Genomic DNA, 27,508 nt, shown 5'->3' with positions numbered 1-27,508 from the left:
CCAGACATTATTTGTTTACTGATCTGTATACTCACTCCTTTCAGCACTATACCATCAGTAAACTGCAGCTACAGTTTTTGTTAGAGGATAAGCAATATTTTTGCTTGCAATACATTACAACTCCATTATACACTATAATAAATGTTTATGCTTCTTCTTCTCCTTTGTGAATTTCTTTTTCTTTGTATTCTGATCTGTCCCATCCACAGCATCAGCTGCAAGTCTCTTTTTCTTCTTGCCAACACTGACTATATCCACATTAGTTCTTCCACCGGTTGCCTTCTCCCATTCCTCTTCATCCCCAGCAATGGCATACCTGTTGAAGTACACATGTACCTAGTGATTGACTTGTGAAGACAAGTACTTGTATCTCATTACAGGAAAGTACATCCTTGCATTCAATGGTCACCAGACAAGAATGTGCCATTTAGACGCACTGCCATGTCACAAAATTATCATAAAAAATTCTACCATTGCTCATTTCTATAAGTAGGTAGATACTCGCCTACTATTTTAGCATGCTATGTGATTGAGGCGAATGGTAACAATAAGTAAGCCTTGTTGTTACAGTGGTTATTTAGACTTTCCCAAGTATTCTATGGCCGTTGCTTTATGGTTTTAAGCAAGGTTGTCTAGAAAGCCTGGCATGCAGGTTTACGGATTAAGAAAAGCACTTAACTTGATATTCTAAATTCTCACTTGACAATACTTACACTTGAGTAACTTTTGCACAGTACTTTCAAAACTACTTATGATAAACATAGCATTATCACTGATCATGCTTGGCTACTCACTGTGAAAAATCCAATAGTTCTAATGTTTCAAGTTTCTTCTTTTGCTGCTGCTTAATCTCTGTAGCTGCTTCAGCCTATAATAAAGTTAACACATATTAATTGACAAATGTCACTACATTTTTACTTTTTTTGCCACAAAGTCACTACTAGTTTGTCTCTCAAGACATATGGCAATGTATTGTGTTGACAAAGTAGCTGGTGTGATAGAGCATCATTAAATAGCACAAATAAATTGATATTTGTACAGCTCTTCGGTTGTTGGGCAATGCCAATGCCCACAACACAGTTGCTCATAGGAAGGCTCTACTTACACAGATGAACCCTCGACTGGAGGACTCAGTGAGAGATGGAGACTTCAAGGATGTTGCTCCTATGCTGCCCGGCGAGAACTTTGGCACATTGGCAAGGGAGAGGCTGGAAGCAGCTGCAGCCTTAACAAAGACCCTGGCAAATAGAAAAGCATCGTCCAGATTTTCACAAGGGCCACTGTCAAAGATACAAAGGTTGTGGGGGTGTCGTCCACTACAGCAGCCATTACAAGCAAAGGGGATGGCAACCCAGCAACAGCAAAATTGCCCAGAAACAGAAATCAAAGAAATGACAATTAATAAGTCATGTGCACCATTTTTATCACATGTGCAAAATCATTCATTAATGCTGTGACCAGTTCAGTTACAGGGTTCACAAGCACATCACATACAGGCTCTCATAAACAATGAACCTGTTAATAAATAAGCTGCCAAAATTTGGCTGGGCGAGTGTCACACTTTCTACCAAACTGGGAAGTGTTGACTTGGGATCAGTGAGTATTACAAACTGTGACTGGTTACCAACTGGACTCAGCATGTGTACCATATCAGACCCACATGCCACATCAAATACATACCACAGAGGAGAATGCAACCCTAGTAACAGCAGAGGTTGCAGAGTTACTGGCCAAAGGAGCAATAGTGGAGACCCATCCAACACCAGACAATTATGTGTCCCTGGTGGAGAAGAAGGATGGAGGTCAGAGGCCAGTGATAAATCTGAAGGGGCACTTCAAGATGGAACCAATTTGTGAAGATGGAGCACTTCAAGATGGAGGGCCTTCACCTCCTTCCAGACCTCCTCCATTAAGGAGGCTGGATGGCCAAAATGTACCTGAAGGATGCATACCTGCAGGTCCCAATCCACCCAGACCGTCAATCATTTCTCACCTTCCAATGGGAGCAGAAATGGTACAAATTCAAATGTCTACCATTCGGCCTGTCATCTGCACCGAGGGTCTTCACCAAACTAATAAAGCCAGTAGTGGGCTTCCTAAGGCAGGTGGGCTGTCGCCTAATAATATACCTGGATGACCTGTTAATTCTACATCAAGACAGAGTCCAGTTAGAGCAGATAATTCCATCCATCTGCCAACTATTCGAGAGTCTAGGTCTGATTGTCAACCACAAGAAATCTATTCTAGAAGCTAGAGTTTCTGGATTTCGAAATATTGCAGTGGTTAAGCCTCAAATATAGAGAGGAACGTTCACTTTGTAATAAAAGCATGGAATTTAGTGGAGATGTAGAGTAAGGCATTCTGAATCATTGCAGGATGGGTACCACCCAAATATAATTTAATTTACTGGATTATTAAACAATACAAATAAACCATTAAATACCACTGATAGGGCAGTATCATTTCAAAAATGATAGATCAGTACACATTAATTTACATAAATTGTTTGCTACAATGGATGCAGTTTATCAAATGATATATCATACCTGTATATGGGGACGTGGACAAGCATTAAATTTACTTAACAAGAAGTTCCTTCCCAAATAGAATGGGGATGGAAATGGATTGCTTCCTATGTTTTGTTGCAACTTCAAAAGGTCTTGCCAAAATGCTTCTGAGCCAACCTGTGCTGTTCAACCCTTTTTGCATGTGTTATATACATGTTGAGGTATTGCTTCTTTTGTTGGTGAATTATTTCTAACTGCATGTACAGTTGACACAAAGGTTTGGCATGCTCCATTATATTGTTTGTCCTCAGATGTTTTTGAGTAAAGCAAACAACATAATATTATTACATCTTTGCAACAGCGTTGAAACCGGGTCACTACTGCTGACCCGGATGACCCACTGACCCGGATGTGACCCGGATTAATTAAAGCCGAGACGTGTTTCAGCTAGTCTCGAGTGAGCGAGCGAACGAGTCTACATTTTGAGCGTTCCATTCGTGTTGAGTAAATATTGCAACTTCAGCCTAGCTGTAGGTTGAAGACCAAAAAAAAAAAAAAGGTCTTCACCTACTGACAATAGCTACCCCTCACCATAGATACCCTCAGTTTCGTGCTACATACTACACTTACTAACAAATGGGCGTGGCTGAGCGTATGTTGGTAATGCAATAAGTGGGCGTGGCTCACGAAAGAGCTACGCGATAGCATTTATAAGTTTCCACGTCGTAAAACGAACAATTTCGTTCCTCACGTGATCCAATCCGGGTCAGACCCGGATAAATTGTAAACCGGGTCAGACCCGGATGACCCGGAGAAAATGTGACCCGGATGACCCGACCCGGTTTCAACGCTGCTTTGCAAGCATCTCATTATTCAGAGCACAATCACTATTAGGAGCACTATAAAGGTAAGCCAAATGTTAAATTTAACATTTCAAACATCCCATGCTGATTTTCTCCCACTGGAAAATGCTGATGTAGTGTCAAGTGGTGGCAAAGCATTTGCCTTTCCATAATCTTGATGCAATAATTTATGTAGAAATATATAAAGGTAAATCTTTAAACTCCCATTCCTCTGTTAACCCAAAATCGTTTGCTGGGGCAAGTACTAAACTAGAGCATAAGTGTCCATATTTAGTGGACCATGTCTTGTAGCATGATCAGCAGGAATTAGCATTCTAGTATCAGTCACTTCATGATTCCCAGGTTCAATTTCTGCTTTCAATTCAGTGCTAACTTTGCTCGTTGAAAGATCTCTGTTAAGATGAGCGGTAGCTAGCTATAAATTACTCTGTGGTTAATGTCTACATTTCTGTTTGGAGAAATATATGTAGCAAAGCAATTTCTCTTCTCTAGTATTATTGTTGCTCAAAAGTAGACCAGTTCTAGGTAACTGTGTTATTTAACACACATCTTCTGGAACCTCCCGCAGCCACATGAACCTATTGTTTGAAGCTTTTGGAAAAATATAGATCTAGTACAGTGTCTAGTCTCTCAACATCTGCAAACAAAAATGGCATCAGATTGTTGTTCACATATTTCAAAATATCTTGATATTACCAACAGCTGATCAGACTTGACTCATTACCTAATGCAAAAATTTGGTAAGCTGACTGATAAAGAAAGTACATGATAATTTTCGTGAAGCTTCTAATTTAAAAGTCGATTATCTTGACTGTCATTCAGTAAACAAACTAGCAGAGAGTTGACAATCTTTTTTGAGTGCTGCTGTTTTAAACAGTGTTTTGTCTCCAATTATTGAGTTAAACAAGGCTATTCTTGCTGTAACAGTGAAATTGCCTCTGTGCCTAATTGTTTAGCAGAAAAATAATTTGACTGCATTTTCATTCAAAATATCCTTAGGGTCTAGCATCTCCTTTACATTACCCAGCTTAATAGAAGTCGTATTAACTTATTTTTCAAAAGGTGGTTGGTAGTGCAGAGTTTGCTCGTGGTGCCTAGAAAAGATTTTCCATCATCTGCAAATTGATTATATTCAAGAATCCATCTCCATAAGTTGCACTACATATAACTCTGTGCCATTCTAAATATGTGTTAATCACTGAACTATATAGTACTCCCATATCTTGAATGTGTGCTAGTAGCAGCATCCATGATTAACACAAGTGGATGGAAATTAAATTTGAGTAAGGACCAAAGTAGAAAGAAAAAGCAATGAAACAAGGGAGGTTGCCTACACATGTAACCATACTAGTGCAAATGTATCCCTACTTTAGTCATGGTTATAGCTGAAGCTACCTGAATCAAATAAAGTAGGGATAAATTTTCACTAGTATGGTTACATGTATAGGCAACTCCCCTGGTTTCATTACCTTTTCTTTCTGCTGTGGTCCCTACTCAAATTTAAAATTCCTATATTGCTTATCACATCAAAGAAGGAATGGTCCAGCTATAAATTGTCGTCTGAAAAGTGAAGTATCCATTACGCTGCATTGTCAGCTATCTTCAGCCCATTACACAGCACTATGAGACAAGATCTGTTAGAAAAATGTCCCTGCAATTAAAACAGCCACTATGGAAAATACAGACAATTTCTGCTAGGGAAGCCATCATGCTCTACCTCTGAATCAACACCTTGTGCTGTTAGCAAAGATGAATGGGACGCAAAGGAGAACACTGGTAAGTCCATGAAGAATGCATTGTATGTACAACCTTGAACAGTGAAAAAATCAAGCAGGTAGCCTTAGCCGTTATCGAGTTATGCTTGTATGAAGGCATCAGTCAGTCAGTCAGTCAGTCAGTCAGTCAGTCAGTCAGTCAGTCAGTCAGTCAGTCAGTCAGTCAGTCAGTCAGTCAGTCAGTCAGTCAGTCAGTCAGTCAGTCAGTCAGTCAGTCAGTCAGTCAGTCAGTCAGTCAGTCAGTCAGTCAGTCAGTCAGTCAGTCAGTCAGTCAGTAAGTCAGCCACTAGAAAATTCTATTTAATAATTTTTCAAAAATTCCAAAGCAACTTGTTTCGGATTGATCTGAAGGTTATTTTAAGCTTATATAGTATTACCTAACCAATACTGCCTCCTCCTCGTCCTGGGTGATGTTTTTTCATGGGCCATGCCCAAACCTTTGTGGTCCCTACTACACAGTACTATTGTACTGTATGATGATCCACAACAAGAAAAAACATGGTGTTAATCGATTCAGAGTACCTGTTAAAATTTTGACTGCAATGCATTTCAGGTAAAGTGTGGCTCTTTTTATAATGGTCCATACAGTCTATGGCCATGATTATACTGAAAAATACAGACAATTTACTATAAACATGTTCTTGCTACACACAAACATGTTTTCATGTTGCATGCATGTAGAGATAAGATGTGCACGTTTGTAAGGTTTCCTTGGTTCAAAGCTTTTCAAAAATGTTAATTATGGTGGTTTTATCATTGTAATTTTTAATGTTACCCATCCTAAAATGAAAATGCATGAAGTAAAGCATCACCACACCAAATTTGGTGCTTTTATCACAAAGTGAACGATCATATGACTTAGCCGCCACTCTTCCAGTCAATGTTGCAGTTATCAATTCCCCAGGAGAAACTGAGGAAGGATGCCTGCAGATTGTTGGCCCAGAGATCAGTGTCAGTGAGGGAGATAGCCCAATTTGTATGCAAAGCAACTGCTACCATGCAAGAATTGCCATTAGCTCCCCTTCATTACAGAGCACTACAGTATCTGATGAATTCTGTGCATCCGATGAATGGGAAGTTCAATACTGTGGTACAGCTGAACCCATTAAGCAGAGCCAATCTGTCCTGGTGGCTATCACAAGACAGGAAGTTCTTGTCAAACCCATTACACCAACAGTCCTGTCAGTGACAATAGAGTCCAATGCATCCAGCAAGGGCTGGGGTGCAGTACTGAATGGTCAGACTCAAACTGGTGGTGTTTGGTCAACAGAGGAGGGGAAACATCACATCAATTATCTGGAACTGCTGGCAGCATTTCTAGCTCTCCAAACATTCGGGAAGAATTGGAGGAATACAACAATTATTCTCCGTCTGAACAATATAACAGCAGTAAAATACATCAACCAGAAGGGAGGTACTACCTCCACCCTGTTGTGCCAGTTAACGATCACAGTGTGGACCTGGTGCATGTCCACACTTACTGTAGAATACCTCCCGGGTCACCTCAATACAATAGCGGACCAGGAGTCTTGGTCAGTTTGGGACCATTGCGATTGGATGCTGAACCCAAGCATGTTTTAGAGAATAAAGAAGAAGCTGGGGCCCCTGGAGGTGGACTTGTTCGCCTCTCACCTCGCCAAGCAACTTCCCCTGTTTTACAACTGGAGAGCAAACCCAGAAGCAGCAGCAACAGATGCCTTTATGCAGGATTGGTCTCAACAGCGGGGCTATGCCAACCCACCTTGGTGCCTGATCCATCGTTGCCTCTCCAAGGTGAAAATGCAATCAGCTCTTAATAATGCCCTTGTGGAAAACCCAATCTTGGTTTTCGATAGTGCTAGAACTCCTGGAGGATTACCCTCTGATTCTACCAACCCTGTCAGATCTGGTATTGATGCCAGTAGGTCAGGAATTTCTCATGAAACAGGGAGTGCCCCAACCAATCGCCTGGCCTATCTCAGGTAATCCTACTCACCATAGGGATCTTCTTCAAAGGCTTTGAGCCTTATGCTTGCCTCATGGAGAGACAAGACTAACTCTAGCTATGGCTCCTCCTTTGCTAAATGGGCTAGCTGGTGTCATGTCACCAGAGGGATAGAAATCCCCTTTCAGGACCTATAGCAGATGTCATTAACTTCCTGGCTGACCTTTCCTCTCAGGGCTACCAATCTAAGTATCTTAATTGTTACCACTCAGGAATATCTTCAGTACATGAAGTGGTGGATGGAGTCAGTGTTGGAACTCATCCTGCAGTCGCAAGGCTATTGAAGGGTGCTTTACATTGAACACCACCTGTCATGAACTGACTTTATAGTATATTCATTATTGTACTTCCTTATTGTATTTTAGGCCTTAGGTTATGCGCATGCGTATACTGTAATGTGTGACTGTACGCCATGTTTTTCGTACGCGATGAGTAGTGTGTGACACGTTGTCCTCTATCCACTTAATCGTCGGCCCTCCTGCTTGCCGCTGTTGTGAACCTGCTGTAACGTGCATCATCCACGACATTGGTGCTGTGACCAGGATTGGTTTGCTGTTTTGTAACCCGCCCCGCCGACGTCGTGGTACCGTGGCAGTGAATAACGGTACCCGTCAAAGCAAGCCAATTCACTGGTAAACATTTCTTTTCTGGTGTTTTATTACAGCAAACCAGGATGGAGGGAATGGACAAGTTAAAGGGATCCCGCAAAGCATACCGCGCACACTTAACGTGCATCTATGGCAAGATAGAGGAACTAGACCTGACGCAACCCGCTACTGAAGACACTATTAGTTTAGTTATGTCATACATTGACCAGTTGAACCGCAAGGCTGAATCATTGCAGCAACTCGATGTGAAAATACAGTCCATGATTGAAGGAGCTGATGATTCAGAACGAGACACCTTTGAGACCATAGAAATCCAAGACACCTTAATAGAGAAGTTGACATGTTTGAAGCGATATTTAGAGAAGAACAATACCACAGCTATCTCACCAGTCACTCCCCCTGACTCTGAATCAAGAGAGTCCATAGTTCAATCTGCACCCGCCAGTCGATTACCCAAGCTTGACTTGCCGAAGTTTTCTGGAGACCCGCTTGTATGGCAAACATTTTGGGACTCCTTCCAATCAGCTGTCCACTCAAACCCCAAGCTCACAGGCATTGAGAAGTTCAACTACTTGCGATCATTACTAGAGGGTGAAGCATCCAGAACTGTAAGCGGATTTACTTTGACCAGTGCCAATTATGAACAGTCCATCTCTCTACTGGAAGCCAGATTCGGAAAGAAACAGAAAATCATAAATGCACACATGAAAGCGTTATTGAATTTACCCGACACTTCCAATACTGCATCTAGTCTAAGGCACTTGTATGACACTGTCGAAAGCCACATAAGAGGTTTGGAATCATTGGGGAAGAGCAAGGACACCTATGGAGATTTGTTAGTCTCTCTGATTTTAGGGAAACTGCCACCAGTTGTAATCAGGAATCTCACTCGGAATCACACCTCAGATCAGTGGGATATTGATGAACTTCGTACTGGAATTGAACGAGAGATTACTATTCTAGAATCTGGTCAGGAAAGTCGTGATGGTCATAGTCAATTCAGTGTCACTGGATCCTTTTTCACGGGTGTATGAAAAGGACAGTCAGCAGGCGAGAAGAGGTCAGTGAATGCAAAACCAATATGTGTGTATTGTAAGGGACAACATAGTGCTGTGTACTGTAATGTGGTAACTGATGTAAAGGTGCGATTGGATATAGTGAAGAAGGAACGGCTGTGCTTTAATTGTTTGGGAAACCACAAGGCTGTTAATTGCAACTCAAAGAATAGGTGCAGGGGATATCATAAGAAGCACCACAGTAGCTTGTGTGGAATGGAAAGCACACCCAAACAAACCCTACCACACAGAACAATCCACAGCCCCCACAATCCTCTCAGACATTGCCAAGTACGTTGAATCCAACACCACAGAGTTTTGTTCCAACTCAGCCAATTGCTGGCCTTACTACAGCTACACAGCCCCTGATTGGCAACCGAGATTCTAGTCCAGCTTGTCTTTTGAAAACCGCTGTAGCGTTTGTTAGAGCTGACAACCACAGGGTATCCACAAATATATTGTTTGATGAAGGGGCTCAACGGTCCTTTGTAACACAGACTTTAGCTGATAAGTTGGGCTTGCGCCCCCACCATAGAGAAAACTTGAGTATATCATGCTTTGGTGGTGAAACTACCTCTAAGTACCAGGTTGACACAATCAGGTTCATGCTCGAAACCAATGTTGGTGACATCGCAATTTCAGCTTTAGTTGTACCCCAGATAGCAGCACCTGTTCAAAACTTTGTTAACTCAACTTTACACAGCCTTCCTTATTTGCGGGACTTGAAGTTGGCCCATCCTATTGGCTTTACACAAAAATTTCAGATTTCATTGTTAATTGGTGTCGACCATTATTGGGAGATCATGGGCAATCACATTGTCAGGGGTACGGGTCCAACTGCCATGGAGTCCAAGTTTGGATATCTACTTTCAGGGCCACTTCCTATGCAATCAGAACCCCATGTCACTCATGCTTACACAACTCTAGCAGTTAATCTTGAGTTTTGTGATTGTACTGATTCATCTCCTGACACTAGCTCAGACACTCCCACACCTGTGGAACATTCTACTGACATATCACCTGAACCATTCATGGCAATGTATCAGAGGGACCATATGTCACGTGACAAGGATGGATACTATGTAGTTCGTTTCCCATGGAGACCAAACCATCCTTTCCTCCCTTCTAATCGGGCAATCTGTGAACGGCAAACACGTGCACTTGCTAGAAAGCTTGGATGCCATCCAACTATGCTTCAGCTTTACGGTAACATCATCACTGAACAAGAACAACGTCAATTCATTGAGCGTGCACCTACTGAGAGTGACCAACCCACCACTGGAGTTCATTATATACCGCACCATCCGGTGTACAAGAATTCCTCTACAACTCCGGTGAGAATTGTATACAACTGCAGTTGTCGTCAATCGCCAAAGTATGCTAGTCTCAATGATTGCCTATTGGTTGGTGACACACTCTTAATTGATGTATGTGCGATACTGTTACGCTTTCGTTTACACCGGTATGCCTTGTCAACCGACATTGAAAAGGCTTTTCTCCACGTTAAACTTGACGAACAGGACAGAGACTACACAAGATTTTTGTGGTTATCAAACCTTAATGATCCAGAGAGCCAGTTCACCACATATAGATTTAAGGTAGTCTTGTTTGGGTCCACAAGCTCCCCGTTCATGTTAAGTGCAACTCTACACCGTCATCTTGATCTGTACGAGTCTCCAGTTTCATCTGACACTAAACGCAACCTATATGTTGACAATGTAATCTCGGGATGCCAAACCGAGGAAGAGATTTTAAGCTACTACACTGATGCCAGATCCATCATGGCCACTGCACATTTCAACTTGCGTTCATGGGCATCCAATAGCCCCAAGTTACAAGCAACAGCACAAGCTGATGGAGTACTTGACACTGACACAACAGTTAGTGTTCTTGGTCTGAAGTGGAACACCTGCACAGACACTCTAGCACTCTCACAACGTCGACTTACAAATGACAACACTGTCATGACCAAATGCAACATATTACAAGCAGCATCAAAGCAATATGACCCACTTGGGTGGCTCTCCCCAATAGTCGTACGAGCTAAACTACTGATACAAGAACTATGGCGTAAGCAAGTGAACTGGGACGAACCCCTTGATGATGACTTCAACAACAGATGGTTTCAAGTTGCAGCAGATGTCGAACAATCAGCAAGTGTGGTAATGGCACGCAGGTATTCTGTCATGTCTTCAAACAAGTCTGTTTACCTACATGTGTTCGCTGACGCGAGTACAAAAGCGTATGGAGCTTTAGCGTACCTGCAAAGTGCAGGACAAGTTGACTTTGTTATGGCGAAATCACGAGTCTCACCACTGAAGACCACAACACTGCCTCGACTTGAATTGAGGGCAGCTGTCACAGCTGAGCAGCTTGCAGAATTCATTCACTCTACACTACAACTCCAGTTAGACTCCATCAAGATCAAGCTTTGGAGTGACAGCCAAATCACACTGCATTGGATCTTTAGCAAGAAACAGCTCAAGCCATTTGTAGCCAATCGAGTCAGAGAAATTTGCCTCTTATTTCCTACTTCTGTATGGGGTTATTGTCATACGGATGATAATGCTGCAGATCTTCTAACCCGAGGAATCTCTTCAACCCAGTTACAGTCATCAACATTATGGTCCCATGGTCCACCTTGGTTACTATCACAATCTAACTGGCCTACATGGTCTCCAGCCATTGTCATCCATGTCCAAACCAATGATGAAGAAGTCGAACCAACTCTCCCAGCTACAGATGCACCTGTTACTCTCAAGCCTGGACTTGGCCAGATCATTGACATCACCAGATATAGCAAGCTGACAAAACTTCTTAGAGTTACAGCCTACGTACTGCGTTTCATAACCAACATTAAGCGAACATTACCAAAGTTGTCTGGACATCTAACTCCAACTGAACTCAGCTATGCACAGGTATTGTGGATCAAGTCTGTCCAACAACATTCCTTCTGTAATGAAATTGCCAATCTCCAGTTCAAAGCATCTCGCTTGCCACTAATACGTCAACTACGCCTTCACCTAAACAACGAAGGCATTATCTGCTGTGGGGGAAGGATACATAACACCCCAGTGTCTCAACAAGTGAAGTTCCCTTATCTGTTGCCACAGAAGCACTGGCTCACTGAACTCATCATTCAAGATATTCATCAAAGGCATTTCCACAGTGGCACAAATAGCACTGTGACATACCTTAGACAACTGTATTGGCTACCAGCAGCCAGGCGACATGTGAGAAGTATCTTGAGACACTGCGTTACTTGTAACAAATTGTCTGGAAGTCATTACAAGGCTCCAAGCCCACCTCCACTTCCTAAGCACAGGTTGCAGATGATGAACCCATTCACAGTCACCGGAATAGATTTTACGGGAGCACTGTATGTTCGAACATCCGGAGGAGAATCTAAGGCGTACATATGCTTGTTCACTTGTGCAAGTAGTAGAGCAGTGCACCTAGAGGTAGTTACTGACCTCTCTGAAGAGACATTTTTACAAGCCTTCAGACGATTTGCAAGCCGAAAGTCCCTGCCAAAACTTGTTGTGTCTGACAATGCTTCTACCTTCATGTCGGCCGCTGAGGATTTAAGAGCATTGTTTGAATCCAGGACCATACAGGAAGGCTTAGGAAGACAGGGAGTAGAATGGAAGTTCATCCCTTGTCGTGCACCCTGGTATGGTGGATACTGGGAACGCCTCATTGGACTAACAAAGAATGCTCTCAAGAAAGCTCTTGGTCGTGCTTACGTTACTCTACCAAGCTTGCAAACAATCGTTGTAGAAATTGAAGCTCACCTCAACAATCGACCTCTGACGTATGTTAGTTCGGATTTAGATGAACCAGAGCCCTTAACGCCCTCCCATCTCCTCTATGGAAGGATTATCGACACTGTGCCACACTCTCTCGCTGCAGAAGATGAAGTGATTGATGAGAACTACCAGGAAGTTGGCTCTAAGTTACACAACACTCTCAGCAAGAAAGCAAAGGCCCAGGCACTAATAATCCAACATTTCTGGAATCGATGGAAAAGGGAATACCTGACATCTCTCAGAGAAACTCACACTGTCAATAATGGTACAAACAAGGAAAGAATCAAGGTTGGCGATATAGTCATTGTACATGATGATGTTCCTAGATTGAAATGGCAATTGGCAGTGGTGAAGGAACTACAGCGAGGGCATGATAATGCAGTAAGATCAGCTGTTATTCGCACTGTAAATGGAGTTACGAATAGGCCTATCATCAAACTTTATCCATTGGAAGTGAATGTAGAAACAGAAACGCCAGACTCTCAAGATATATTGGATGACAGTACTCCAGATACACCGGTACCTCATGATACTGAACCCCAATTGCCCTCGCGACCTCAACGGTCAGCAGCAGTTAAAGCTAGAGCACAAGTCTCAGATTGGGCCCAGATCTTGCGTGGGCCGGAGGATGTCATGAACTGACTTTATAGTAAATTCATTATTGTACTTCCTTATTGTATTTTAGGCCTTAGGTTATGCGCATGCGTATACTGTAATGTGTGACTGTATGCCATGTTTTTCGTACGCGATGAGTAGTGTGTGACACGTTGTCCTCTATCCGCTCAATCGTCGGCCCTCCTGCTTGCCGCTGTTGTGAACCTGCTGTAACGTGCATCATCCACGACACCACCCATGCCTAAATATTCATCCTTTTGGGATGTAGGTACAGTAATTAACTACCTCAAGAGTTTGGGTAACAATGAGGGACTGACCCTTAGGCAACTAACACTTAAGACTGTGATGTTGCTAGCCTTGACTAGACCTTCTCGATCAGATGACCTGTCCAACCTGAATGTACACTGGAGGTCTTATCGGTCAGTTGGGGTGACATTCCGACCAACTCATTTAGCAAAAGCAGCACAGGTCATCTAAGCACATACCAGATTTTTCTTTCCATGCTTCAAGGATGACCCTATATTATGCCCAGTAGTGACACTAAAGGCTTATGAAGAGTGTACCAAGGAATTTAGAGACTTGCAATCATATAAGCCAAAAACTTGTTTGTTCCTCTCTTGGATTGCGAAGCACAACCCAGTGACCTCCTCTACAATTGCCAGGTGGCTTAAGGAGGCCATGAAGGATGCTGGGTAGATATCAGCATTTTCAAGTCACACTCTGTGTGAGGAGCTGTCTGCTCTAAAGCAGCTAGAGCAGGTGTTACAACTAAGCAAATACTAGAGGCTGCGGACTGGTCCTCAGAAGGCACCTTCCAGAAGTTTTATCATAGGAATTTGAATGGGAATGACAAAACTAAGTTTGGCACAAGTGTTTTGGCATCCCATGGTGCTTCAAACCATACATGTTGATATGAAATGGAGCCTTCCGAAATGTAATTTATGAATGGCTCAGGTAATGAAGTTCCTGCATGCTATTTGGAATTACATGAGGAAGGTGAAGTTGAAATATCAACATGTCCCTCCCACCACACCCTGTTTTTAATTAATATTTGGTATATTATCTCCAGTTTCTCTTTTAGGCTCACCTGCACCATTTCCAGCTGAAGAGTGCAAATCAAGAACTACAAAGAAACCAATGGAACTCGACCGTGAAGCACTTTTTTATAGTGGGACGTCATTTTAATTATTTTGTCACGTATATAGACTTCAAAGTGGCCGTCACATCCTTGTATTTGTGCAAAATACATGTTGATATTTCAACTTCACCTTCCTCATGTAATTCCAAATAGCATGCAGGCACTTCATGCCCTGAGCCATTCGTAAGTTTTTTTTTGCAATCTTTATTTGTTTAATATGCATTGTTTGACTGCCACTATTGGCACACCAAAACAGAGTCCACAGATAAAATTGGTAGCAACTCAAATAATTGGTAACTGAGCCTAGACCTACACAAGTGCTGCAGACTTTTAAACATAGCATGCTTACCAGTTCTTTATCCAAAGATTCTACTACTGGTTCCATTTCAGGAGAGACTATTTCCTTGTCTCCAAGTTGAGCACTAATCTTCCCTTCTTCCAGAGCATTAAAACGTTGGACAAATTTCTTCATGGTACGACTGTGTAGCCCCATTACCTGGCTAACAGGCAAATCCAGCTCATCCTAACAATTTGAATTACGGAAATGCTATTACTGAAATATAAGTACCTGAATTTCATCCACTGTCTTGTGCTGTAGGCCAAGCCCTAATAGAATAGTCTATAAGTGTACAAGTCAAACATAAGGACATGGTCTTTGCTAGTATAAGAGACTCACTGACTGCACTGCAGATAAATGTATATCAGTTTTGTTTAAAAAGTACATCTTAGCAACTGTAAAACAAATATATCAATTATCTCACAAGAGAAGAGCACTAACGTGATGGCAGTAGATCGGTGATCATGTAGTGTTCAGCCATACTGCGCGAGTATAGTTCCAATCTCTTCAAATCAAACTTGGAGAATGTAGCACACAATTCATCATGTGTAATTGCTAAACAATAAAACAGAGAATATAATATTCCAGGATACATGTGACATGTAAACTAGTCACATTCCCTATAAGCATTAATGTAGTGGGCGTGTCACGTGAGAATTAACGAATGCCATGGTGCTTGGTTATATCCATTAAGTCAATGTTATAAGTAATGCTACAACAGAAAGAATCATGAAAGAGTTAACTGACAGTCAGGGCTCAACCCAGAATATAAACCTAGAGGGGACGAAGTAAGTCGCTTCGGATTCTAGGTGGGTCTGGGGGCATGCTCCCCCAGGAAAATTTAGGTATAAATATACTCAATTTTGGTGAAATTTTACTGTGATGCCATTGAATATTGACCATTGGATTATACAACTTTGGGATCAATTAAGCCTTTCCATTTCTCAAGGCTTTAGGTATAAACCTAAGGGGGGCAATGGCTAACCCAGAGGGGGCCTGTGCCCCCCCCCCCCCCCCCTCCCTAGATTAACCCCTGACAGTATATTTTTGTATTAACCCAGTTATATAGACTAAAGTGTTGTATGCTTTGTGCTTGTGTATGTATTCTTGTGTGTATCTGTGCTTTATACTCCCTAATAGAGGTCTGCACAGTATCAATAATAAATAAATAAATAAATAAATAGAGCCTATAGCAGTGATATTGGTTTACAAACTCTCAGCCCTTCAGTAGCACTCTCATTGCTCTTCTGCAGTTTAGCCTCAGGCCTTTGAGTTATAAATTTTGTAGACTCCACATTGTACATGTGCAACTACCATTTACCACCACCTCTGGAGACATCAGGGATGATATGTTGTATAGCCAGTTTACAAATACAGTGGAACCTCCCTTAACGGTCGGGTGGTCACCTCAACATAACGGCCACATGACTATGGTCCAAACCTTTGTATAAAGGCCAAACCTCGGTTTATGGCCTATGACTGCTTTATGGAGGATATTGAGTTAGGCAGCCACCTCTCTATAAAAGCCAAATATTTCTGGTCCGAAGGTGACCGCTTTAGACAGGTTCCACTGTATTAGATACAGATACACTGCTGCTTTTAGAAAATCAATTCCTAATTATAGGTATTCTAAGTAAGGCTGAAACGATCATGGTTTTTTAGCATTCGAGTACTCTCTAGAGTTATGATCGAGTACTCACGAATACTAGTTGCATGTAGTAATACCCATTTGACATGTTTTGTACCAGTTTACAACTTTTCAAATAACAACAATGATACACACATTGCATTAAAGTACTGATGTGAGTAGTCCCTGACAAATTATGTAATCAAACTCTACAGCCTTCATTGTGTCACTCCCTGATGACAAATACATCATGTGAGCTGGGTCATGTGATCTTAACGAGTACTCGAGTACCAATTTTACTATCCAAGTATCAAAATCTTTCAACGAGTACTCGTCGAGTATTAGTATTTGTTTCAGCCCTATATGCTATAATCCCATACAGTACAAACACTTACATGATTCAAGCTTTTGATCTTTGTTATACAAAATACTAAGTGATACTGTGGCTGGTAATGAGCTGAACTGGAAGGCAAGTAGTGACAAAAATCTTCTCCGAAAATCTGTCAACAGAATTGGAGATACAATAAATCATGCGCAAAAGATACATACCATTATTAAATAAACTCTGCACATCTGTTTAAGTTTAATGCTAGTTACCGACCTTGTTTGTAAATAGCTGGTAATATTGTTACTGGGTGCATGTGTATGTACCATGTATTCTGGGAACGCTTGAGTTCAGTGATTTACAGCTCTCATTATCCAATAAATATGTACGCACACACATTTCTAGCTGTACACAAGTACTCACATACCATCATAATACTCTGACAACCAGTCAGCATCTGATGAATCCTGAAGTGACTTGAGCATGATACAGGAATGCTCCCCAGTTAGCTCATTCTGTTAAGTAATTACAAAAATACACAGAAAGTTGATACAAAATATATGTCTATATGAACACTTGCTAAGGTATTAAATAGAAAATGGCAACACTGTTCTAAATATAAAAAATGACTGCACATTTTGTCCCAGCCATTATGTCACTAGTTTGGGCCAACAAGAGCATGTGTGAACTATGCTATTTTAGAAGTGATGGCTAATCAGTTGGTTCTACACCACATTTATTTCTCATTGTGGGTTATGTAGTTACCAGTACATACCTGTACTTGTCTAAGGTAGACGGGTTGATAGCCTGCTCTCTTCCAGAACCTCAACAACTCCTTGGTGAGGCCATACGATACTCCCATGTAATCCAAACTCTCGTGGGCCCGTTCACTAAGCTTGCATAGCAACGGGGGAAGTTTGGCTCTAGGAATGATTGACTCCTTTAGTAATCCCTTACCATCACTCTGTGGAAAAAAAATTACATACATATTTGTGTAGGGATCATAGCATTAAACTATGAAGCAAGGGAGGTCATCTACACCTGTAGCTATTCTAGTGGATTTTTAATTTGTATTTAGATCATGGCAGGCTCTATATGACTGGTAAAGGAATACTAACAGCACTTGTTTAAGGCACAAGTATTTTTAAAGTATAGATCCAAGTTTGCTGGACTATGCGGGTTTAAGGGCTACAGCAGTGTGTACTGCATATTGCTTACCTGGTAGTTAGTTATAAAGTTACTGTACTTTTAAAGTTTGAATATATCTACGTTGAATTTGTTAGCAACAATTTGATTATATTGTTCCCTTTTTCCTGGGAGTACCAGCTGTGCTATCTTCCCAGTTTGATGATGAATACATGCTCGTGGTCCATGACATAAAACATTACAATAGTTTACTCACCTGGTCGGGATCAATGCATGTAATTGGGTTGATATGTAATTGTCCCTCTGACAAGCTGGGAATGTGTCCCTTGTAGTACTGTCCTAACAGATTAAGAGCACGTGATCCATATCCCATCTGGATAGAGACAAAACAATTAACATTATGATCTGACAATACTAATATTATAACAAAGAGACTCAATAAAAATGTATAGGCTATTTGCATTGACCTGAGCACCCATTTTTTCTTAATATTTTCATCATACTAGTTCTAAACAACAACAAAGCCCTACAAACTTCAGAACTGTTTATCAAAAAGTGCAGTGAAAAAAGTTGAAGAATGAAACTGTAACACTTAACAAGTTGATGTTGTGCTACTTCTAAAAACCAGGCGCCAAGCAGCTAGCTAACTCATCTGGAATAACTATAGACAGTATATACTACTATGAATTAACCAACTATGATGTATTACTACTTTACAATAGGGTAGTTTGATAATATAATTAGCTATTTCTCGTATTTCATAATTCATGAAATATTCGTAATTCGTTCAATTACGTTGCTATGCACTGCTAAGGAAGCGTTTGTTAAATAAACCGCTTTAACCAACATATTACGCACAAAACTATATTCTAAAATGTTTTTAGTGTGATTAATGTGTTTTTTTCACACAAATTCTCTCGACAAAGCCTCAAAGCTGCTCTTCATTTTCGTTCGCGTACGTAAGGGATACGCCCCCTTTCAACTCGAAGCGATAGGCTATTCCTGGCAGTGTACGAGGCCTGCACCGTTGTTTTTCAGTTGCTAAATGCCTGAAAACCAGGGGAAGGTAGTCTGAGGAAAGTCACCACACCCGTATTTCAGTCCGCCGAAAAGAAACCACCTCAGAGCAAAGTTCACCTGTGCAGAAGTTTAATACAGACTTCATTTCACTTTTATTTCTTACGTAAAAGATGCTTTTACCGTTATTAAACGATTTTGCTCACGTGGGTGCGTACGGACAAACATAGGTAGATAGGTAGATAGATAGGTACACACACACACTTTTACGGAAACAATTACAGTAAACCCGAAGGCCGGCTGTGGGCGTGCGCCTGGTTTAAAAACCCACACAGTTAGTTGCTAGGAGGAAATAGTGGCAGTTCCAGTACAAACCATTAAAAAAGCAGACACACCACCTTTTGACTTTTGTAGCTCAGATGAACACGGTTGGTAACATTCACATCATCAAAACACAGATAACAAATTACATGTAAGTAAGTGCCCTCACCCCTTGGTAGTCAGGATGTGTAGCGATGCGTACAATCCTTGCTCCTGACAGCCCGGCGAACTCATGATCAACAAAGTGTTGTGACAATGTCCATGGGATGAGATCACCTGAGCTCCTCTTGCCTCGAGCTAAGCTCTTCATCACAGAACCTTGTGATATTGCTCCCTCCAAACACACCTGCAAAAATATGTATTTACACTAAGCGCAGTATCAGAGAAATATTAAATATATGTACAACAGTGCTGCATAGTATTGTTGTTAAGAAGCACTTGTATCATATCGTACCGAAATCATTTCAACAGCTCAATTGAGAAACCTGAGCTCAAACTAAACTGTGAGACAAGTACAGCTGTTTCCTCAGTTAGCACAGGGTACCCATTAATACAGCTGGGTAGAGTGCAACAATAATGTATGCAAAGTTTCTTCCTTAGTATTTACTCAGATTTGCTGCATCCATTAGAGCATTAGAGGCAGCCATAAACAAGGTCACCAGTCAACAATTGTCCCCTGCTCACCTGTATGACACAGAGCACATCTGGTAGAGTGGTCTGTGACGAAGTCACCGGTGGTAGTAACACAAAGATGTGATGAGCAGGAGCATCCGATAACAGTTGGAGATCATTAGGTGTATTCTGTATGTACAAAAAGAAAACAAAAAGTAATATTTTTGGAAAACTATTTCAAGAAACCAGGTCTGCACATACAGCTTTTTGTCGGCTGTGGGTGCACTCTTGGTTTTAAAATATGACATACAGTGGACCCTTTTATTACAGACATAGTGGAAACACATTGAGATTTCACAAAAAATACAGTTGGATTTCATGGGTGAGTTTTCTGATTATCAAGGTCCAGAGTTTTAAGTAATTTTCCACCAGTCTCCAACTTGTATGGTAATGGAAAAAAAGACGTGCACACACACACCTTATAGTGAGAGGCGACATATAAGGACATTATCTTCCTTAGAAATTCTTCAGAAGCTTTGTGGTAGCAAAATAATGTGTCCCTGTTAACATAATATCTGTGTGTGTAGTCAAGAATGAACTATATGATTCTGTGCTATACAGGTGGACAAACATATGCACACTACACACGCACAGAGAAAGAAAGACAGACACAACAAACACATTATGAAGGATACAATTCACACTGATCAGGAGGGGGACATCCTGTGGTGATACGACCCACAGTGGCAGCATCAAGACACAACAAGTCATGAAGCCATTTTTCTACATGATCTCCATCACCATAACGTATCGGTTCTGACAAGGTCACCTCTCGTAGAACACGACCTGTACACCGTAGCACCAAACTGAAACACACAATGAACATACTTGAACACACACGCACACACTGTGTTTATACTTTACTAAAGTGGAACATCGGTTTTATATAACACCAGCAAAGTGAATGTTCTATTAGAGTATATTAAGTATTTTACAATGTTACAAATATTAACTAGTTCACTGTTTCATAACATGATACTATCATTATATACATATACCCTACAGGGTGTAATTTAAGACAGAGCCAGCTATTATAAAAGCCATGGGCATTGACTAGCATTTTTAATAACACAATGGTCCCCACTATTGAAGGCTGGTTGTTCAATTATAGTATTTGCTATACCAAATGCTGACCAGTAGTTGCAGAACTAGCTCTCACACCCAAAGCACTGCTCTGTCGACGAAGTTGCTCAATCAGTTTCAATGACAATGATCGTCCAGTACCTTCGTACCTGTAGAGAACATACATATCTTATACAGGTAGCAGAGTACTAAGGGTAACAAGATCGGTGAGATCATTTGATGATATGTGCAAAATCTATATCATAATGGGAGACCGTAAAACAAAGAATTGTAATTAAAAAGAACTACCAAAATTTTGATATAAAACCTGCAGTAGGCACAAATAAATTCTGGGTTATAATTGAAGACCGGGTACAGTATGTCAAAGTTATGCTTTAATTTTTAGCTATGTTATAAGTTTATAAGTAACAAAGATACCAGGCCATCATAAATTATATTCACTCACAAATGTTCCCACAAAAATTACAAACACATTTTGATCACAAATATGCATAACAACCACAACTGTCAATACAGCATTAGTACCCATTAATTGTGGAGGCCATGAATACAAGATAGGGTCCCAGCAGTTTCTTCACTAAAGGAAGTGGGATAGCTGCCGCTTCATCAATCACAACCAACTCAGCCTGCTCCAATTTGTGTGCGTCACCAGCACTGATGTACTATGGAACATACAGGAAATGATATTGTGAGACCTGTTCCAATCTCAAGTAAAGTCTCCTGACTAAGCAACCAACTTAAAACAATTTAAAGGCCATCTATACACAAAGTTAACATGCCTGTATCTTAACTCTTACAACCGTACGTTTTTTTTATAAAGTACAAAAAATGCACATTTTTTTCTGGCAGTGTATCAAGCTTGCCTAATTTAAACCCATCTATTAACAGAAAGTTCATTCACTAGGATATGCATTAATTGTTGCAACAACATTCACATGATACAGCACAGTAATGATCAATTCCTAGTTAAATTTTGTGATGCGCGTGACACAACAACCATTTTAAAATCAGTGTCTGACCCATGTAAGGTTTTGGATGTCGTGATTGTCCAAGCTACTAGCATTGATCTTCAGGTTGATACAGTGAACTGGGAGGGAATCATTTTCTAAAGGTATGTAAAGGCATGCATGTCAGTATTGTTGTTTTATGGTGAGGTTTGTTTCCATACTTTTGTTGTAGGCTAAACCCCTAGGTATTCCTTATTACATTACAAATAAAATTACCATAGTCATGACTGGTTTAAGAGTGATAGTGCTTTATTTGAGGTCATGTGTAAAAGCTATTTTATTGGCGTATGCATTTTCAGTGCATTGTTACTAAAAATCACATACAGATTTAAGGGTTAATGGGTTAATCATATAATAAGCATGCAATTGTGTTTTTTTTTTCACAGAATGTCAAGGGTTTAAAGTGCGGTCCCCGTACTTTTATCATAGGCGAAAATCCCAGATATTATTATTATATGTAGAGGAAGGATGCTTAAAGTTACAGCAGTTGTTATGGTCATGTAACAAACTACTGCAACTTGACAAGTAACAAGACTTCAGACATGATAACACACAAACCTGGATGGTCTGACGATGCTCATGGAAGATGTTCACACGTACAATGGCTTTGTTCAGTTCTGGATTAGTGGACTGGATTATCTCATAGTCATCATGTTCCTACAAATATAGTAATTCTGTGTATCACATTATAACGACTGTGTTGTGCAGTTAAGGGCTGGTATGTGATAGACGAGTGACAAACTGCTACTGAAAATTAATGCATCCCTAATTTGGTTGTGCCTGGATAAAAACAGACTATTGTGTTCAGCTAAGATACTTGTCTATCTCATTAGCACATGCTTTGTGGTAGTGAGTGCCATGATACTGTTTGTGTAATCAGTCAAAAAAGTGTGTATTGCATATTTTTTTTGACATTAAAAGTATCACTGTAGCCATTTTATGGCCACCACTTTTAATTAGCTAGCTGTTTTTTTTTTTTTAAAGATCACTTTCTTTTCACAGCGTGACTTTTTTCCACTTTAAATACGTTGTGTTTATTTTTGTTCAACATCCTGTAGAATTTATGACTGCTCTATTAAAGTATCTTGCTCTTTTATTATTGGACCTTGTAATCGACACCTCACTTACTTCTTGATTGTCAGTTGGATTTTTATTTGTTAAAAAGTAGCTTGTATTTTGATATGTAGGTCTACCAAGAGAATAATTATAGTTTCTGAAATGGGCAGTAGGTATTGCACTTGTGAAGTTTTCTATATTGTGTATAAGGTGTCAATGTTTTACCTTTTGAGTGTAAAATCTGCTATAGCGTATTCTTACTACCAAGCGAAGCAAGACAGTGGTGGGGGAATGAAGGGCAATTTTGGCAATGAAACTTACACAGTGGTGTTTGAAGCATGCAAAAAGCACGTGTTGGAGCGTATGGATTAGGTACATACCTCAAGAAGTTTTTTTGATGATGACTAATGTTATCAAACTATAATTTAAAATGTGATTGTTCTATTATTATAGTGGTATACTAGGTCTACTGAACATGCAATATCGTGCACATACACACACACACACACACACACACACACACACACACACACACACACACACACACACACACACACACACACCTGATAATCCAAGGCATCAAATCCTTTAAACACAAACTCAAACAATGTCTTCAGATTCTCAGGACTAGGAGAAGTCACAAAAATATTGGAGTACCCATATGCCACAGCCGTGGCAATAGCCAAACCAAGAGCAGCAGACTTGCCACGCCCTCTACTTGCTGTCATAGCAACAGTGCTACGCAGGGTCTTCTCTGTAACAGCTTCCACAAACTTGAGCAGTCCCTTGGCCTGAAACAAGCATATAGGGTAACACTTCATCTTCTAAACAAAGTAGAGATCCTCCTTGCATTGAACCCGAACCATTTACCATTTGCAAAGCTGGTAAACATATGAATTGTACTGTATGTGCTTTTGTGGCAATTCTAAGCAGAGTTTATAGCAAAATAAAATTACCAGGTGTGTGTCTACAGTCTACACTGTGGTCAAATGTTGTAAGCTATGTACAAGAAGACTATATGTAGCCAGACAAAAACAACACCTGAAAGACACTTCTTTTGTGCTTCGTAATAAAAAATGTTTTTCCTTTAGCAAACTCCTCTCATACGTACCTTGTAGATATAGTAAATAAACATTTAAATAATTACACAATTACAGGTGTAATTGGCTAAATTTTTTGATACAAGACAAATACATAACACCACCAGGCTGGCCCACCTGATCTAATGTCTTAGTACATTTCACAATAGCTCCAATTGGTTGAGTGTCTTCCAAGGATTCTTTCAAATCCCTCAACTCAACTTCTGCCTTAGTCAACGACTCCTCCTACACATCAACATATGCACATATCACTCAAGTACTACAGTACAAGAGAGATGACAGGATATAATGTTATAAAAATAACAAAAGCTGGGTGCAAGGGCAGTCCCAGGTCTGGCCTCTATACGGTTTCACTTAGAATAGAATGCAAATATTCTTTGAAAAGTGTACAAAATAAAACGTTGAATAAAACCCACATACTCTACTTGGGAAAATTCTGGTTGTATTAAAAACTGGTCACTTTAACCTTTACATTTAAATGACACCAGCTACAAATTGGCTGGGTTATACAGGTAGTCTTACCAGCCCTTGAAATACATGTAATAGCCAGATGTTTGATTATTTTGGTTGAACATGATGTCTGATCATAATGTACTCATTACTGGTAGAAACTTCACCCAGACAAAAAGCATATCAGACTTGGCACAGTGTCTCAAGGTTAAAAATAAACACAAAAAACTTCAAAGTTTGAACAAATGTCATATGACTTTGATGAGACAATATGTCCTAGATTGTTATGTATTTCAAGCATTACCTTACTAGAAATAAAACCATTTTCCAATTAATCACATATAGCTGACCAAACACCAAAAAATCTGCAGAAACATTCCAATGGAGAAGCCATTAATACCCCATAAAATGCTTCAGAAGCGTTCAACTAAATTCAGATTCTTGTAACTAAAATGACTCGACTGTACTACAACTATACACTCCTTTGTATGTGGTAGATGTACATGGTGACTAGGCCTCTATACCTTTGTAGTAGGATGGATGGGGTCAACTGATAGCACATGAGATGAGATCGGTAGAACATTTAGTTGATCATCGATCACAGCACAGTGAGGGTTGGAAGCAAGTGAGAGCAAAAACCTGACATAGATTGTAACAACACTTGATATGACCCAGGAACTGATATTGTACCTTTCATTGAATCTTCCAACAACATCTTGGTGAGATTCAGTCCTGTATCTTGCATGTACATCCTAGCATATGTATATGTACACCATAAAGTGATACACTGTGTATATACTGTCTTGTACACCATCTAGTGTTTGTGTGTGCATACATGTGTTACGTGTGCATGTACATATGTGTGTGAAAGAGAAACTGTAAGCATATGACCCATAACACAAATACAGTTTCCTCACCATGTTTAAGGTGTACAGCTGCTTTAGAGAGTTCATGGTCCTTAACAATAGACACACTATCCCACCACCTTCAACCGTCTCTACTGTACGGGCTAACAAGTTGGGAGTAAGAGCTTCAAAATCCTTTAAAAACAAGCACTAGCTAGACAGTTGCATTTATACATACGTACATTATGGACAACTCTGTATCTCAATCACAAACAAAAAGAAAGGTGCAAACACACACCCACACCCACACACAGTCACACACACACACGCATGCACACACACCTGTAATACACACATCCCATATGTGTTGCCAAGTATCTTATGTGTCTCTGAGTAGTAGCAGTAGCGAATGTTTGTGGCCGAAATGAACAACTCAAACGGATCATCCTTTACATCAAGTGTACCAGCTTTGATCTTTTTCTGTAGTTGCTTCATACGTTTCTTCCTGTGACTAAGCAAAACAAACTAGCATAATCCTGGGTGCTGAAATACACATATTGAACACACATGTCTTGACAAGACAGTATTATAGACACTATTGTGTTACACTAGTACACTTGACTGAAGGTATCAGTAAGCTAAGTCAGTACAAATAGTGCTAAGGATAACAGCAATCCACTGGCTGCTAGTTTAATATTGGGCAACCAACTTTAATTTTGCATAGCCCAGGGGATAGCCAGCACCCACGCAAAATCCCAACATGGTGTACGAGAGTCCCAATATTTAAGTATTTAAAAAATATTTCTGTATTTAAAATATATTTGTAAATACAATGAAACTCTCATTTTGATTTTTAACATGATGTTTTTACCTTGAGTTTTTTTGCTAATACTTGTGCAGAAGACACACCTATGAGAGTAGCTGAGGGGATCAGAGGAACATCAGAAGAGACCGAGGGGTCCAACACTTTGTGAAATTTCACAATAGAAATCAGAAATCAAGCCTGTAACCTCCATGTTTCTCTGTAAATTGGAGTTTTCCCGTAAACTACAGCTTATGTGGATGGAAATCAGCAGAAATCAAACAGGAAATCAGCAATCACGGTAGAAATCTGGAAATCTCGTACGCTGTTTCCGAAGTGTCGAAGAGACACAGGTGTACTTTACACTGTCGATTTAAATCGTTGTAGAGCGGCGGCCATAATTGAACTTATGAATGGACGGAAACGAGAATAACCTATTTTGTACATGGTTCTGGATTTGGGATTTCTAAATATTTCCTGGATTTCTCTGATAGTGTATGAGAGTCCCAAGACGTTGGCTACCCCTTGGCATAGCCAAATGCAAAGCCACACATGTTCACTGGGAGTATTGGTAGCCTAAATGTAACCCTCCAGTGCCGAACTGGTAGACTTGATAATAAAACTGTTTAAAATTCCCAACTTAGGTGGCCTCCCTGGTTTGACCACTGAGTGTGGTGCCTGGCTGGTATCCGGGTGGCCTGCAGATCGAAGTCATGCTGGGGTTGGCTTTTTTTCAGCATTTGTCCCACTTTACTTTAGGATACTAAACTCATCAATTTTCGCTTAGGTTCCCTGGGCTAGTGGTGAAGCACCTCATACAGGCTCTGCCTTCTGTGCAAACCCTCCAGTGCCCAACTGGTAGACTTGATAATAATAATAAAAACAACTGTAAAGTTACATTTCTAGCATAGTTATACAATATAATGTCACTTTTTTTCCTCTCCCAGGAAAGCACCCTGCGGCTGGTGTCATGTCACTAAACCACTGGTTTTGTTTCTGTCTATGAGCATCAAAACCTCCCCTCCACACACACACACACACGGCATGGCTGCCAAGGTTGCTTACCTGCTAAAGCCTAGCTCTTTTTTGTAACACCAGAGTACACTAGGGCGCGCCTTGACTGCAGCTTTTGACAGCATGTGATGCAGAAATACAACCTGTTATTAGTGCTCTAAATAATGCGCAACAGCAGTTCATTCTTACTTGATCCCTGCCCCTGTCCCCGATAATCACGAACATGGTGCGATAACGAAGGGCGACGCCATTTTCAATCAGCACTCGAATCCGATTATCAACTTTTCTTCTGTTCATGTTGGCATCTACACTTGAACACGTAGAGCCACGTGCGTACACTTAACGCATTAGT

General features: G+C 40.6%; 1 protein-coding gene across 1 annotated transcript; it reads right to left on the bottom strand.

The window, feature by feature from the left end:
- Positions 1-51: 51 nt before the first annotated feature.
- LOC136260763 (RNA cytidine acetyltransferase-like) lies at positions 52-27,508 on the bottom strand. Its single transcript, XM_066054622.1, has 25 exons — positions 27,346-27,508; positions 27,208-27,299; positions 25,683-25,851; positions 25,413-25,535; positions 25,186-25,247; positions 25,020-25,134; positions 24,163-24,270; positions 23,509-23,736; positions 22,448-22,546; positions 21,408-21,544; positions 20,934-21,031; positions 20,435-20,585; positions 20,218-20,314; positions 19,812-19,928; positions 19,297-19,473; positions 18,046-18,162; positions 17,419-17,607; positions 17,071-17,158; positions 16,714-16,818; positions 15,133-15,246; positions 15,031-15,086; positions 14,923-14,973; positions 14,704-14,877; positions 795-868; positions 52-316 (listed from the first exon to the last, which is right to left on the bottom strand). The coding sequence occupies exons 1-25, from the start codon at positions 27,451-27,453 to the stop codon at positions 133-135; spliced, it is 3,033 nt and encodes a 1,010-aa protein (XP_065910694.1). The 5' UTR covers positions 27,454-27,508; the 3' UTR covers positions 52-132.

Source organism: Dysidea avara, chromosome 7 (genome assembly GCF_963678975.1).
Source record: "Dysidea avara chromosome 7, odDysAvar1.4, whole genome shotgun sequence".
Taxonomy (NCBI): Eukaryota; Metazoa; Porifera; class Demospongiae; order Dictyoceratida; family Dysideidae; genus Dysidea; species Dysidea avara.
Note: the sequence above shows the minus strand (reverse complement) of the source record. Positions and strands in the feature narration are given on the sequence as shown.

What these genes read in the sequence shown, in the direction of transcription:
- LOC136260763 (XM_066054622.1), bottom strand. Translation starts at nt 27,453, where the DNA reads ATGAACAGAAGAAAAGTTGATAATCGGATTCGAGTGCTGATTGAAAAT. An exon ending in GTTGGAAGATTCAATGAAAG is followed by an intron (nt 25,135 to 25,185) that starts GTACAATATCAG and finishes AATCTATGTCAG; the next exon opens with GTTTTTGCTCTCACTTGCTT. An exon ending in AGATCAAAAGCTTGAATCAT is followed by an intron (nt 15,247 to 16,713) that starts GTAAGTGTTTGT and finishes TTTATTGTTTAG; the next exon opens with CAATTACACATGATGAATTG.